This window comes from Notechis scutatus, chromosome 8, assembly GCF_049901735.1.
Source record: "Notechis scutatus isolate UNSWTSFEM ecotype Mainland chromosome 8, rNotScu1.2, whole genome shotgun sequence".
Lineage (NCBI taxonomy): Eukaryota > Metazoa > Chordata > Lepidosauria > Squamata > Elapidae > Notechis > Notechis scutatus.
In genome coordinates this window covers 2,036,167-2,051,947 of record NC_142016.1, presented here as the reverse complement: position 1 = coordinate 2,051,947, position 15,781 = coordinate 2,036,167, and the positions used below count along the sequence as shown (strand labels likewise).

At 47.4% G+C, this 15,781-nt stretch overlaps 1 protein-coding gene across 1 annotated transcript in view; it reads left to right on the top strand.

The window, feature by feature from the left end:
- The first annotated feature begins 889 nt into the window (after nucleotides 1-889).
- The window catches only part of CSF3R (colony stimulating factor 3 receptor), a 32,211-nt gene continuing 17,319 nt past the window's right edge, over nucleotides 890-15,781 (top strand). The window contains exons 1-9 of the mRNA XM_026673671.2: nucleotides 890-1,011; nucleotides 4,559-4,658; nucleotides 4,779-5,081; nucleotides 7,060-7,183; nucleotides 7,444-7,628; nucleotides 9,672-9,826; nucleotides 10,137-10,287; nucleotides 10,797-10,873; nucleotides 11,591-11,804. Coding sequence (XP_026529456.2) covers nucleotides 4,565-4,658; nucleotides 4,779-5,081; nucleotides 7,060-7,183; nucleotides 7,444-7,628; nucleotides 9,672-9,826; nucleotides 10,137-10,287; nucleotides 10,797-10,873; nucleotides 11,591-11,804 — 1,303 coding nt within the window. The 5' untranslated portion in view covers nucleotides 890-1,011; nucleotides 4,559-4,564. The remainder of the gene's footprint in view (nucleotides 1,012-4,558; nucleotides 4,659-4,778; nucleotides 5,082-7,059; nucleotides 7,184-7,443; nucleotides 7,629-9,671; nucleotides 9,827-10,136; nucleotides 10,288-10,796; nucleotides 10,874-11,590; nucleotides 11,805-15,781) is intronic.

Sequence of the window (15,781 nt, the reverse complement as noted above, 5' to 3'; positions counted from 1 at the left end):
TACCTCTCCCCCACTCTGCCCAGCTGGACTTTGCCCTTCCCCAGGTTCCTCCACAGCCAACGGAGCCACACTCCCACTCCCTGTCAGATGTTCGACCTTCCCCTCGGAATCAGATTCCAACAGGGGCAGGACAATCTCATTTGAACGCAACCAAATTATAAGTAGTCCTCAACTTACAGCCATTCATTTAGTGACTGTTCAAAGTTACAATGGCACTGGAAAAAAAAGAGTCCTATGACCATTTTTTACACTTGCGGATGTTACATCCCCCCCTGGTCACATGATCAAAATCCAGACCCTGCTATACGCCATGTGTCCAGGACTCATGGGATCACCTTTTACACGTAAACTCAATGGGGAAAATAGATTCACTTAACAACCGTGTGGCTAACTTAACAACTGCAGTGATTCACTTAATAACGGTGGCAAGAAAGGTCATAAAATGGGGTGAAACTCACTTAAAACTGTCTCACTTAGCAACGGAAAGTCTGGGTTCAATTGTAGTCCTAATTTGAGGGCTACCTTGTCTCCCTGTCATATGTTTAACTTCCGTGAGATAGTTGGGCTTTGGGGGGAAAGGACAATTCCAGCCCGCCCAGCCTCTTCCTGAGCATCAGACACGTGGCACCCACCCCTGGGCAGCTCTCCCGGTTTCTGAGCAGGACCAGCCTGTGGGGGCCATAAAGGTGTGGTTTGCTCCACCAGTGAGGCTGGGCCAGGCTCTATGAAAGCCGGGGGGGGAGGGAGGGAGGGAGGGAGTGGGTGCCAAAGGAGGAGTGTGCACACTCCCCGCGTGTGAGCTGGTCAGCCACAGAGTTCCTTCCTTCCTGAGAGTTGGGCAGATAAAAGCTTTCAGCAGCATTTTGCAATCACCTTGCTCAGAGAGAGAGAGAGAATAACGACAGCTTTTGGCGTTGGGAGGATCATTTTCCTTCCAGGGGAAGTGAGGCGGCTCGCTGGCAGAGGAGTCCTCTCCGGCGAGCAGAGTTGTGGCACCTGAGCTCGCCTAAGGTAAGGGCTGGGCATCCCAGCCTCTTTCGTCCTTCCAGGGTCCCTCGCGCTGCTTTAAGGGCCATGGCTACGCGCAGAATGTAGCTGTGTGCCAACTGGGGTGCCTGCGTGCCTTTTGCCTGCAGCTGCCACTAACGTGATGCTGGACTCAGTCCTGTGGCCAGAGGGCAGGGGTTTGGCAAGGTCCCATTTCCTGAGTGCCCAGTCACAGCCACATGGGGATGGAGGGGGGGGTGCTGCATGCCAGGAGGCCAGATTGCAACCAAAATGGCTGGCAAGGAGCAGCTGGGAACTTGCTCTGGCGTCTGGCAAGATCATCCAACCGAGAACGCTGACACCAGGCATCTGGGGGGGTGGGGGCTGAGCCCCTTTTGTCTACTGGTTCCAGCTGGAGAGCTGCTGTTGCAAGGGCAGGATGGATGGAGGCTCAGTTTGACAGCATTTTCAAGGGTGGGTGATAAGTGTTGCTCAGGATCCTCCTAGTAGTTGATATGTGGGGAGTCACACTTCCAGGTCATCTACATTGGAAAGCTTGCGTTGCTCCGATCAGCAGACAAATTTTCTTTGCTTGTCTTCCTTTTTTTTGGGGGGTTAAAATTGTCATAATATAAAATACAAATAAAAACAAAGGTAGTAAGAATTTGGAAAGGGAAAGAAACGGGAAGGAGAAGCATAGGCTAAAGGGGGAAATGAAAAAAGCTTTGACTCCCAAACTTTTTTCAGCACAGTAAAATACAAAGTAAAGTAAAATTACTTTTAGGTGCTAAATAGGTACTACCCATTTGCATAACAACAAACTAATTTAACAGCAAATCTCAAAGTGAAGAGGTGCCTCAAGCCTACAAGTGCATTCGGAACAAAACTAGATATATTCTTTTCTCTCATTAAAGGCTCAACATTCAGAAGGATCTTGACCGGCTTGAGTTCTGTGCCACACGTTGCCATTCAGTGGTGAGAAAAGTAAGTCCTGCACTTGGGCAGGAAGACGCCCAGGTATAGAATGGCTCAACCTCCATAACTGTGAGAGGGTTCTAGGTTTCCTAGGGGGTCACCATTTAAGTCCATGTCAGCAGGTCCTGCAGCTGCCAAAAAAGCCAATGCAGCATCAATAAAGAGGCAGCATCAAGATCACGAGAAATGATATACTGCTTTATACTACACTAGTGAGGCAACACTTGGAATTTTGCATCCAATTCTGGTCACCATAATACAAAAAAAGATGCTGAGACCCTAGCAAGAGTGAAGACAAGAGCAACGAAGATGGTTAGGCTTCTGGAGGTTAAAGCATTTGAAGAACTATTGAGGGAGCTGGGTATGTCTAGCCTACTGAAGAGAAGAATTAAGGGGACCCGATAACTGTTTTCCAGTTCTTGAGGGGCTGCCAGTGGAAAGAGGTCTATTCTTCAAAGCACCAGAAGGCAGGACAAGAAGTAATGGGTGGGAGCTTGTTAAAGAGAGGTCCAATCTTGAAGTAACTTCTTGACACTGAGCACAATTAATAAATGGAACAGCTTGCCTCCCAGAGTTGTGGGTACTCCCTCACTGGAGGTTTTCAAAAATAGGCTGGACAACCACTTGACCAGAATGGTATAAGATCTCCTGCCTTGAGCAGTAGATTGGACTAAAAAAATAGAATAGAATAGAATTCTTTTATTGGCCAAGGATGATTGGACACACAAGGAATTTGCCTTGGTGCAAATGCTCTCAGTGTACATAGAAGAAAAGATACATTCGTCAAGAGTTGAGAATCATAAGGTACGACACTTAATAATAGTCATAGGGGACAACAAGCAATCAAATCATACTAGGAAACAGTCAATATAAATCGTAAGGTTACAAGCGACAAACAGTCATACAGTCACCAGTGGGAGGGGATGGGCTATAAAGAGTGATGAAAAGATTAACAGTAATAGTAGTGCAGACTTTGTAAATAGTTGGACAGTGTTGAGGGAATTATTTGTTTAGCAGAGTGATGGTGTTTGGGAAAAAACTGTCCTTGTGTCCAGTTGTTCTGGTGTGCAGTGCTCTATAGCGTTGTTTTGAGGGTAGGAGTTGAAACAGTTTATGTCCGGGATGTGAGGGGTCTGTAGATATTTTCACAGCCCTCTTTGTGACTTGTGCAATATACAGATCCTCCATAGAAGGCAGGTTGGTAGCCATTGTTTTTTCTGCAGTCCTAATTACTCTCTGAAGTCTGTGTCTGTCTTGTTGGGTTGCAGACTCAATCATTCCTCTGTAGAACTGGATCAGCAGCTCCTTTCTGAGCTGGCGCAAAAAGAACATTCTTTGTTGTGCTTTTTTGATGACGTTTTTGATGTTAGGTGTCCATTTTAGGTCATGTGATATAATAGAACCTGAGGTCTCTTCCATCTCTATGATTCTATGTTAACTTTGGCAGCTCTGCTGATTCAAATTCTCTTTGCTCTTCCACTCAACAATTTGGGTGACTCTTGCGAGCCATTGACCTTTCTCACCATCAATGGGCCAACCTCCAACTTCCAAACCCCAGTAGCCCATCACTCTGGTCCAGCAATTCAGTCTCTTCTTCTCTCCAGGGTAGAATCGACACAGGTGTCCAGCCTCTTATCCAGGAGGTTATAGCTCACCAGCTCATAATGGGATTGGATCAGAGCACTTAAGACCAGGTATTGATCCAAAACCCCTTTCTTGGAGGATGATTGGCATTTTCATAGCAGCCTCCATGCCAGATATAAGCCCCTTAATAATAGCCATCATGCATCAACGCAGCAAGTGTGCCCAGCAGGTGAACTGCCCCTTATGAAACATGCAACAGAGCAGTCCACAGTCCATGGCTCAGGTTTCCATGATATACTTGCCTACACATAACTGGAGGCTTTCTTGGAGCTTGGGCACTGTCCTTGCCAGGATGAAGGCCTATAAGCCACAAGACTCCTTGGTCAGGACCAGGCGAGGCTGCTTCCCCAAACAAACCACTGCTTTGAATTCACATTTGTACGTCAAGTAGCGGATGGGGAAGAGGGTCCTTCCCTGCACCCAAAAACAGTCCAATCGTCCACCCAGTCCTGTTTAAGCTCCTGTCCAGTCAGTACAGCAGTCCTGCAGCTGCAGCCAGAGTCACTCCAGGCTCTGTAACTCCAGCCACAGCTGCTTTGCAGACTGAGATGAGCAGACAAAAGGATCAAAGAAAAGCAAGTTGGATGTGTTTAGCCTATAGCCATTCAGTGACTCTACTGAAATTCTAGACAAATAATTATTTTTATTTTATTATTTCTTGAATGTGCAACCCCAGAATGTATAAACCACCAACTTAACAATATTTTTAGTGTACTGAAACTTGATGGCACAGCGGGCAGAGGCACAGATGTTGTCGAGAAGGTGCTAATGCCCCTTTGTGTGGCACACAAAAGGAGGATGAAGTCCGAGCCTTTTGCCACTTTCCTCTTTGAGGCCCCACAGTCAGCCAAGCCCATGTTCCTACCAGGAAGCCGACCAAATCCTGCACAAGGGGCAGGCCATAAGGTGAAGTGCTGGAAGCTGCCTGAATGTCTCTTTCTGTAAATTGCAGGACTAAATGTTACACTGCCTGAGCCAAACTATGAGAAGCCCATGGGATTCCTGGGCAAAGATGCTGGGATACACTTTTTTCCTCCTCTGGATGCCAGGAGGTAGGTGCCCGTGACTCCAGCTGGGGTAGCCTTGGGGGAAAGGGCCGGCCACCCCCTTGGGCAGGCAGGCAGCCACCCGCCTTGCCATTCATTGCTTCCAAATCTTTTCCCCATCTTCAGCGGGGTCCTTCTCCTGCAGTCACTTGGCTGTCAACTCCTCAGTTGTCATCTTGGGAGGAAACATCACAGCTTCTTGTACCATCTGGAGAAACCACTGCCCCATTGCAAAGGATAGCAAAATCCAGATTATTTGGAAATTGAGCAACCAACAACTTCAAGGATCCCAGTACAGCTTAAGCAATGGAGTGGAAGTTTCCAACATCACTCTCGGCCCCTTCAAGGAACCTGTGACTCCCCTGAGCTGCTACCTGCAGGAACATGATATCCCACAGGTTGTGAACCTTACCCGGATCAAGGCTGGATGTAAGTCTCACTGCAGGGATCCAAGGAGAGTGTCCACTGTGCAGTGATCATAAAGAAACCTTTGTATTGCCTGTTTATGAATCATAACAGGTAATAATCAATAATATCATTCATAATCCAACACTGGGACCAAAATCCCTTACAAGCGGGATGTGATTTTTAAAACTCAAAATGGTGGCCACGAAGTAGTTTGGATCATATCTTTGCAGTCACCATTTTTTGTGACCCTCAGCAGACACTGCAATTCACTTATACCGCATCCAGATTTGATCACCACCATACAAAAAAGATGTTGTGACTCTGGAAAGAGAGCAGAAAAGAGCAATAAAGAGGATTAAGGGCTCTGGAACATATAAAGAATGGTTGCAGCAATTGGGTTGTTTAGCCTCGTGAAAAAAAGGGACTTAGGGAGACATGATAGCCTTCCAATATTTGAGGGGTTGCTAGAAATAAAGAGGGGATCAACCCAGGAGTGGGCTCCTGGGGGTTCCCTTAGCTAAGATTCTGTGCAGTTCAGAGAACCCCCAAATCCCACTCCTGGCTGGCCCTGCCCACCCCACCCCTCCAACCACCTGCTCAGGCAGGAGGTCCTACACCATTTCAGGCAAATGGCTCTCTAATCTCTTCTTAAAACCTCCAGAGTTGGGCTGGTGTTTCCAGTCACATGCTGGACCCAGCTTGTACTGGTTTGCAACAGACAGTTGATATATTTTCTACAATGTTTGTGATTTGCTTGAGAGCAGAGCTGAGTTACAACCCCTAGTTATTAGTTATTCTCCAGGTAGCAACGAAGCCACAGAGATAGCTTCAAACATTTTCCATTGGCCATTGGTAGTTTCCTAATCTCAGCACCTTTGTAAAGTGTGAAGTTCAACTCCCAGAATTCACCCACCAATATAGCCATTGCTAAGAATTCTGGGAGTTGAAGTCCACATCTCTCAAAATTGTTGTGGTCGAGAACCACTAGTCTTGTGTGCGATGAGATCCCCGTTCTAACTAACCAAATCTACAGAAAAGCATTTTAATTTTTTTTGCATTTAAGGAACATCATTAATTAAAGTGATGATGTTGTGTTGAGATGGCTTCAACAAGGAAGCAACACTGCACTCATCAGTGGCAGGGAGATGCCAGTTAAATGCTGGATAGCCATTCCTTCCTTCAAGAGGACAGGAATCAAAGTTGGCCATAAGTAAATCTTTTAAGTGAATGAAATGACTTCCAAGTAATGCCATAGAAATGCATTTTGTGGTTTGTTTGTTTTTGTCCAATAAATCTAAAACTGAACTTGGGAACAGATTCATATCAGTGGTGGGATTCAAAATTTTTTACTACCAGTTCTGTGGGTGTGGCTTGGTGGGCATGGTGTGGTTTGGTGGGCGTGGCAGGGGAAGGATACATTCCCTCCCCACCCCACCATCCTGCTTTCCAGCTCCGTTCTCCTGTGCAGGGCAACCAAAGAAGACCCAGCCGATCAGCTGGGACTCAATGGGAGGCAGAGAAGAGGTGGGGTTGGCGGGGCCAGTCAGAGGTGGGATTGGCCGGTTCTCCGAACGACTCAAAATTTCCGCTACCGGTTCTCCAGAATCCCACTTCTGATTCCCATCCTAACAAACTGCCTGTATTGAGCAGAACAGAAATCCTGCACTCCATCCTGGGCTCTGGTTTCTCAAGACCAAATAGGCATCTCTGCTCTCACTGGTGGATGTTGTATGTTAGCTAAGAAATTCTCGCTCATTAAAAAAAAAAATACCAATTGTGATGTCAGGAGGGACAGCAGACGTGAGGAGGCTTGTGTGTTGGAACAAGTCACTAGAAAGGAACATCAAATGTCGATTGTGTTAGGACAACTCTAATTCTCTACCATTCAGTGTAAATCCCTCAAACTCGCAGGACTGTTGCTGCCTGAAATATTGTCATTATTACGCCGAAAACTTTTTCCTGCTTCTTTTTTTCTCATTGCCACGGGAACGCCAAGCAGACCCTCCAGGCCAACCTCAGAACCTCACCTGTGTCTTCAACCTTACCTCCAAGAGCCTGGCCTGCCAATGGGACCCTGGCTGGGACAGCCTCCTCCCAACCCGTGTGGCCCTGAAGGGATTCCGGTAAGGACAGGAGACGAGCCGTTGCGGCCAGGCTAGGGCCAATGAGGGAGGAGGGTAGACTGCTTCCTGACCTTTAACTTGTAAAAAAGAAATCAGGATTTCTGGCTTAATAGAGCCCCTTCCTCCTTGGAATAAGGTTTGCAAGAGGTGGGCCCTTTCCCTTCAATATGGCCTTGCAATTCTGTTAGCCTCTCTGCACATCACAGAGAGCACAGCTCCTTTCTAGCCCTCCCCCCTGACAGCTGTTCTTGGTGTTTCAGGAGCTCGAGGGAGTGCAAGGCCCTGACCCCCATCACAGATTGCATTCCTGAGCCTGGCCAGCACTCCTGCACCTTTCAACGCCTGGAGCTGCAGCTGTATCAAAAAATGCTTTTCTGGGTGTCTGTGGAAAATGCCCTGGGCAACGTGACCTCAGAGCGCTTGTGTGCAGACCCCATGGACCTAGGTGGGTGCCGACAGCAGGGGCAGGTTTCCCCTGCCCTCTTTTCTAGACAGGTGGGGCTGAATCCCTGGGTGTCTGTGAGAAGCGGGGAGGGCTGCAATATTCAGAGGCCCAAATGAGAAGCAACCTGCCTTGCCTGGAAAGTTTCCGTCCCTCCCCGAGCTGGAAGAAAAGCTGCTCCTTGCAAATCACTCCGCACAAGAGAACTGCCCAGGGGGACTGTCTCCCCATTCCCTCCCCACCAGGGGTGGGATTCAAATTTTTTTTACTACCGGTTCTTCTGTGGGAGTGGCTTGGTGGGCGTGGCAGGAGGAGGTTAGCTGCAAAATCCCCCTTCCCTCCCCACCAGGGGTGGGATTCAACCGGTGTTACTACCGGTTCAGTACTTACGTTTTGCACGTACATTCTGGCTTCACGCATGCGTGTGTGTAATACAACAAAAACCGTGCCTCCCGGACAGCTGATAAGAGCTGCGCACAGGTGCATATCATTTGAAAAAAGCCCCTTTTTGGGGGGGATTTTTCAGCCTCAGCTGTGCCACGCAAAGCAGCGGAGGCTGAAAAAGCAGGAAATAAAGGTCAGGTAAAAGCCCGGGTGGGTGGGTGGACCAAGCAGCCGCAGACACAGAACCGGTTCTGTGTCTGCTGCTCTTCAGAGCTACCGGTCTTACAGAGCTGGGCAGAACTGGTAGCATCCCACCCCAGCTGCCCACCCACTCACCTGCTTTCCAGCTCTGTTCTCCTGTGCAGGGCAACCAAAGGAGACCCAGCCAATCCGCTGGGAGTCCATGGGAGGCAGAGAAGAGATGGGGTTGGCAGGGCCAGTCAGAGGTGGGTTTGGTCGTTTCTCCGAACTGCTCGAAATTTCCACTAGCGGTTCTCCAGAACCGGTCAGAACCTGCTGAATCCCACCTCTGCCTCCGTCCCAAAGGTGCTTTTTGAAAAGGCAACTGGACTTTCTTTGTTTTTGTTTTTTTCTTGGAGAAGTTTCTCTTCTCATCCAAGAAGTTCCTACAATTCAGAACTGGCTCCTTGGAAGAGAAGTGAAATTTCTTTAAGGAAAAACAAAGTCAGTCCAGTTGCCTTTTCAAAAAGCACCTTTGGGAGGCCCAGGGAGAGAGACCCCATCCTCCCTGCTCCCCAGCCAACAAAAAAAAAAAAACCCTCTGGGAAGGAAGAAGGCAGGCTGGTTGCTATCGTTCTCTTTTCTCTCTACCCTGGCATCTCATGTCAATATCTAACAGCCATGACACTTTTTTGAATGTCGCACAGCTTTTGGGGGTGTTCCATTCTTCATCCTCTAAGACAGGGGTCCCCAACCGCCGGGCATGGACCAGTACCGGGCATGGAACAAGCCTTACCGGTCGCTGGTTGCTGGGCGCCGCCATCTTTTTGGTAAAAGTGCTTCCGGTGAGCTTTTCCGGGTAGAAAGCTCACCGGAAGCGCTTTTTCACAAAAAGATGGTGGCGCGCATGCTCGGTGAGCTTTTCCGGTAGAAAGCCATTTCTACCCAAAAGCTCACCGAGCGCTGGCGCCGCCATCTTTTCGTCCAAAAAGATGGCGGCGCCCAGTTGACGCTGACCGGCCGCGGCGCCCAGCTGATGCCGGAACCGGGCGCGGCGTTGAAAAGGTTGGGGATCCCTGCTCTAAAGAAGAGAGAAACTTCATTAAAGTCAAGACTTGGAGCAGGGACTTGGAGCAGAACCTATTGATGGTTTCCAAAGGTCAAGGTGGGGATCAAATCTGTTCCAAATCCCCCTCAAGAAGATCCAAGGTGTCCCTTTTGATGGACATCCCTTTGGAGGCGACCAAGTATCGTTGGTGCGGGTGGCACAATCATTTCAGGCCCTGGGAGAAGCCCTTCCCTTCCTCCCCAATGCTCTTTCCTGTTACTGCTTGATGTACGTTTTACCCTTTTAACTTGGTTGTTCAGGGTGGTGATGTCACTCTTCTTGCCACCTCTCCTTGGGGTGGCTTTGGAGGTTGGCATTGAGATACTTCAATCAAAGTACCAGGCTCTCTCTCACCCCCACATTGTTCCTTCTAGCCTGGCTGGAGCCCCCAATCATCCAGGACATCAGGCCCCTCTTCGAGGAGAGCGACTGCATGGAGGTCAAATGGGAGGCCGCGAAGGATAGCGAACTCATGGAACAGGCCTGCGACCTGCGCTATCGGGTGGAGGGCAGCCTGGAGTGGAGCCTTGTGAGTCCCTCTTTGGCTTGACAACAGAATGGCTTTGCTTGGTAGGACCCCTCTGTGAGGGGGGGTCAAAGCCAAGGCCCCCTTGGCATGGCTTCCCCTTCTATCCCTGTCCCAAGCCCTGTGCTTCAGGCTTTGGGCCCTTTCTGGTGGCCACGGCCACCCATAACACCTTGGCCCTCAACTCAAAGGCCTTTTTGTTCAAAGCATGTCTGGCCTCTTCCTGGGGGTCCTGTGGGCTGCGGGGAGAGAAGGGGGCAAGGGAAGGAGGCTTTCCATGGGCCCGCTTCTCCCATTCTCCCTTTCATCCCAGGTTCACAACATCACCACCTCCAGCCGGCGGATCCAGCAGTGTGGCTTCCTCTTTGGCAGCCTCTACCGCTTCCACATGCGCTGCAGGCGCCTGCATCTCAGCTACTGGAGCAGCTGGAGCCCAGCCAAGCTCTTCACTACCGACGAGAAAGGTGGGGAAGGGGACGAGTCCTGTGTCTCTCCCACCCCCTGACCCCACAGATAGCCAAGCCCTCTAAGTCCCCGGGGTAGCCAGGGCGTTGGGACAGGTCGGCCTATCCAGGTTGAGGAACCGCTTTCTTTGATCATATCCACCGGGCATCGTTCTCAGTGAACTGGAACACAGTGTCCGGTGGAGGAGGATTGTATCACATCATGTCTGCTTACAACAGGGGTGTCCAACCTTGGCAACTTTAAGACTTGTGGACTTCAACTGCCAGAATTCCTCAGCCAGCAAAGCTGGCTGAGGAATTCTGGGAGTTGAAGTCCACAAGTCTTAAAGTTGCCAAGGTTGGACACCCTGGCTTACAATCAAATACGTTTAGTGAAGAAGAATTGGGGTGGGGGGAAGTGACTTTCCAAGCAGAAGATAACTTTAGCTGACCTTGAAGAGCTGGGCTGCTTGAAGGAGAAGGGTCAGAGCCAAATGCTGATGGTGCTGAAGCCTCTTTCTCTCCCACAGCACCTTCAGGAATGCTCGATGCCTGGTGGGAACTGCGAGAGGCAAAGGAGGGGACAGAGGTGCAACTCCTGTGGCAGGTAAGCAGGTGCCTCACTAGGCAGGACTGAAGGCCACTTTATTCCAGCAGCTGCTCTTGGGATAGGGAGACCATGGCCAGGCGGCCAAGCAGGAGGGAGATGGGTAATCGTATTAGAGATAATCAGTGAACAAACACAACTGAGCCCAAAATTTCTCTTGCTAAGCAAAGCGGTTGTTAAATGAGTTTTGTCCCATTTTATGACCTTTCTTGCCACAGGTGCTAAGTGAATTACTGCAGCTGTTAAGTTAGTAACATGACTGTTAAATGAATATGGCCTTCTCCGTTGACTTTCCTTATCAGAAGGTTGCAAAGGGTGATCACATGACCCCAGGACACTCTGGATTTAGATCACATGATCTTGGGGTCACGTGGTCACCCTTTGCGACCTGCAACGCTCATGGAAAAGTTTTTCAGTGCCATTGGAACTTTGAATGGTCAGTAAGCAAATGGTTGTAAGTCAAGGACTACCTGTATTGCATTAGCCCATTTCTAATCTTGGTTCATACAAATGAATTAGTCCAACGTCCTGAACTCTCCAAACAAACCCACTTAGCCATAAAAGGACCGGCTCCAGTGAAAACAAAGATTTGTGTGTTGAACCAATGCAAATTCTAGCTCTTTTGCTCCTCTGATTAAATGTACTGTGTGAATGCAGACGATACAGGCTGCAGATTTCACGTGCTGCATTTCCACCTGCCTTTATCTCGCTCTACAGCCGATGAAGCCGCATGAGGCCAATGGTAAAATCCTGGGATATTGGGCAGCACTCAGCATCAATCAGCACGCAAGCAATTCCCTCTCTCTGTGTAACACCACGGAGAAGCAATGCACGTTCTTGATGCCCCCAGGAGCCAGAAGGATTTATCTCTCAGCCTACAACTCTAGAGGTGCATCTCAACCCACAGAAATCTTCTTGCTGGAGAAAAACGGTAGGAAGTGGATTGACTCAGTATCCCATTTCTTTAAATGTATTATTTGGTTTGTTTCATTTTAGGTCTTTTTTTTTTAAGGGAGGGGGAACTGTAACTTTTGTCTCTTTTGACAGATTTCCCCAAACATATATATTTTTATTTGAAACCTTGCTTGGTGACAATCAATCAATTTCTACAACTAATTTTCTCTGACGTAACTTTAATTTTAATAAATGCATCCTTTTTTGAATATAGACATTATTCAGATACATACTTTATTGAATTAGTGAATATTGTAAAATTTGCAGAAGTGTACATTTTGAAGAATAACTAAATTCCAGATCATATAATGTGTTCCCAACCAAAGAGATCTCCAGAATTTTCTCACAGAATTTGTCAGCTGGCAACACAGCCATGACTGAAAACCCCAGAAGTTGGTCTTGAAGTTGTTGAATGAATGATCCTTCTTCACCTGTTTTGTTCTGGAGTTTCAAATTAGGTGCCTGGCTGATGGTACCCAACTCGTTGCCTCTATTAGTAGCCCATTTATTTGAGCAATAGGCTCGAGATATTTTCTAGCCAGCTTTATTGAAGTCTTGTGTCCCTTAATTCTTTGTTGTAGCCTATCTCATGTGTGGCCTATGTCATTTTGGTTGCAGCCCTGGCAGTTGTATACAATATCGGTTTGGGGGGTGGGGGGAGACTGCAGTCTTTTACTTTGCACAGAGTTTGCAGGCAGTTTTGTGGGCCACCTTTGATCCCCAGTGGGTGGAATAATCTCCTAGTGTGTTCTGACACATTTTTTAAATCTATGGCAACATTAGAAACCTAGAAACAATGAGAAATTTCCTGACAGTGAGAACAATTAATCAGGGGAACAGCTTGCCTACAGAAGTTGGGGATGCTCCATCACTGAAGCCTTTGAAGAAAAGACTGGACAGAATGGTATAGCATCTCCTGTTTGGGCAGGGGGTTGAACTACTAGAAGGCCTCCATGTTCCCTTCCAACAGAATACAGAATAACATTCTGTATTCTGTTAGTATAGTAATTCTTTCTGTTCGTTGTTTTGTGTCCCAGTACATTGTTTTATGAAATTGGGGTTGGGGTGTATGTTGGGGGCTCTTGAGTGTATTTTGGAGGTAGTTAAATCCGGTCCTTCAAAGCAGGAGACTCCAATTTTGATAACTTTAGCTATGGCTGGCTGAGGAATTCTGGGAGTTGAAGTCCACAAATCTTAAAGTGGCCAAGGTTGAAGCCCCCTGCTTCAGAGTGTTCCTGAGCTGTAGGGTGCCCTAGACCTAAGGAGTCTTACTCTCCTCATTCTGTGGGCTGATGATGGTTGCTGCAGATTTTAACATTTGATCAGGGTGTACCCATTTTCTATAAAGTTGAGTTTGTAGTATGGCATCTTTTTTGTCTGGAGATAAGACAGAGTGATCAAAAATTGGGGTGGAGGCAGCTGGTGGGGTTTGGGTTTTTTTTTGTCACTCTCTACATCAGGGGTCCCCAAACTTGGCAACTTTAAGACTTGTAGACATTAACTCCCAGAATTCCTCAACCAGCTGGCTGGAGAATTCTGGGAGTTGAAATCCACAAGTCTTAAAGTTGCCAAGTTTGGAGACCTCTGCTCTACATGAACACTGAGTGCCCTTTTCAATTTGATTTTCTAGGAGGATTAGAAACGGCTTCTTAATTTTATTTTTTGTGGCTTTAAGCATGTGTCGCCTATTGGCAACTGCCTGTTGTTTTCTTGACAAAACTTTCCAAAGTGGTTTGGCATTGCCTACTCCCCAAGGGCTTAGAAAGCCTGACTGAGTCAGGTCACCCAGCTGGCTGTATGTCTAAGGCTGATGAGAACTCAGGGTCCAATCCTTTCTAGCCTCATACTTTCACCATTATACCGAACAGGCTTTCTCTTATTAACACAGTTGATAATATTTTGAGTTTGATCCTGGGAAGGACAACCTGCTTCTTCTGTGTAGCCTGAGATGTGCAGTTCATGAGTTTTCTTGTGATCTGCTGGAGTATTCAGTTGTTAAATTGGATGTAGGTAGTGAGGCTTAGATTAATTACAGGTGTATCCAAAGGGATTTCTCTCCCTTGGAAGAGTGTGAAACCTACATCCAAAAGATTATGAGGCTAGAGGCAATACTTGAGACAAATCAGAGGGGGTTTTTGGACACGGATGCAGTGCTGTTCTTGAGGTTCCCTGAAGCCATGTTCAGAAGCCACTGAACAAGAGTTGGAGAGTTGAGTTGGCTCTCTCCTGCTTCATCCCCTACTGCCCCAGCTGCTCTTTGAGACAATCCAGGCTGGACCATGGATTTGATTTCTAGAAACCAAACGGGTTCAGAGAAAGAAGCTGATATAAAAGAACCGGACTCTCTCTGCCCAAAGCAAGTGAAGATGCTTGAAAAAACACCCTGAACAGCAAGGGAACCAGGGGCTTCCTGCACCAACCTCTGATGCCCAATAGGCGTTGGACTGATGCTGCCCCCTCTGACCAAATCCTTGGCAAAGTACATCTGCAGTACCATCACACATTGAAAGTCCCACAGTTCCTCACTGTTTAAGGAGGGAGAGAATGGAGGAGCCACAGATGGAGGAAGAGGCTTTGGTAGAGGTTGGGGACAAGGAGGAAGCAACCTGCTAAGACCTTGGCAGAAAAAAAGGGCTCGATCTGTTCATGCCGTAGCTAGGTGCAAATGAAAAGAGGCCAAAGGCAAAAGCCAAGCATGATTTTCCAAGAGCCTCTCTCTGTGGGGGAGTTTTTCTGCCATGTGCTTTGCTGGAGGGGATAATTGCACAATGTATGAGAAGGAGCAGAAGCAAAACAGGAAGCTCAGCCCTGTCCTTTCAAAACAAGCCAGTCTTCCTAGATAGTATGCAGGCTCTTGGTCGACTGCAAGCTGTGGCTTTCTTTCAATAGCGAGGAGCTTGTGTTGATCCATGTTAAGCCTGTGCTGGAGGCAACCATGCTCTGCCATCTCCTCGTGGCATTGCCTTGATCTCCTCTCTCATCCCTAAGAGAGGCAGCCATTATTCATGCTAAAGTGGCATTTTCTCTTTAAGCCAATAGCATCTAATGCCAGGCCCCATGGCTTATCCTTGACCTGAAGGAAGAGTCGGTTGATCTGGGGGGAGACCGAAATAAGGTCAACCGCTACTGGTCACCCCAAAGCATGCCCCTCCCCTCAAATCAATCAATCAGACTAGAGATGGAAGGGACCTTGGAGATCTCCTAGTCCATCCCCCTGCTCAAGCAGGAGACCCTACACTATTTCAGACAAGGGACTCTCCAGTCTCTTCTGTTTTTTTAACAATAGATTTTTATGGTTTTCCACCAGTACAAATCTTAGTTAAATTTTCAACAGCTTTTGCATCAGCATATAATATTATCTTACATTTCCATCATCTATTCGTACATATCATTAATACATATTGCCTTTATTTACAATTACTTATTTTTCATCTTTAATCCTTTTTGTCTATCTATTTACATATTATGTATCACTCTCTTGGGAATTCTCTTATAGTCATCCTTTCTAATTCTTATCTCTCTTTTCTAGCCACATGTACCATCTATGCCAAACTGAGTAGTATTCAGATTCTTCTTTTTCTCTTACTTTTAGTGTGAGCATATCCATTTCAGCACAGTCTGCTATTTTTTGTAAAATTAATTCTTCTGTTGGGACCATATGCTCTTTCCACACTTGTGGATAGGCTATTCTGACCACTGTCAATATGTGTAACATTAAGTATTTTATCTTTTTACTGTCCAGTCTCTTCTTAAAAGCCTCCAGTGATGAAGGAAACCCACAACTTCAGAAGGCAAGCTGTTCCACTGGTTGATTATTCTGTTAGGAAATTTCTCCTTAGTTCTAGGTTGCTTCTGTCCTTGGTTGGTTTCCATCCATTGCTTCTTGTCTTTCCTTCTCGTGCTTTGTAGCAGCCCTTCAAATACTGTCCCCTTCTTTACTCTAGACCAGGCAAA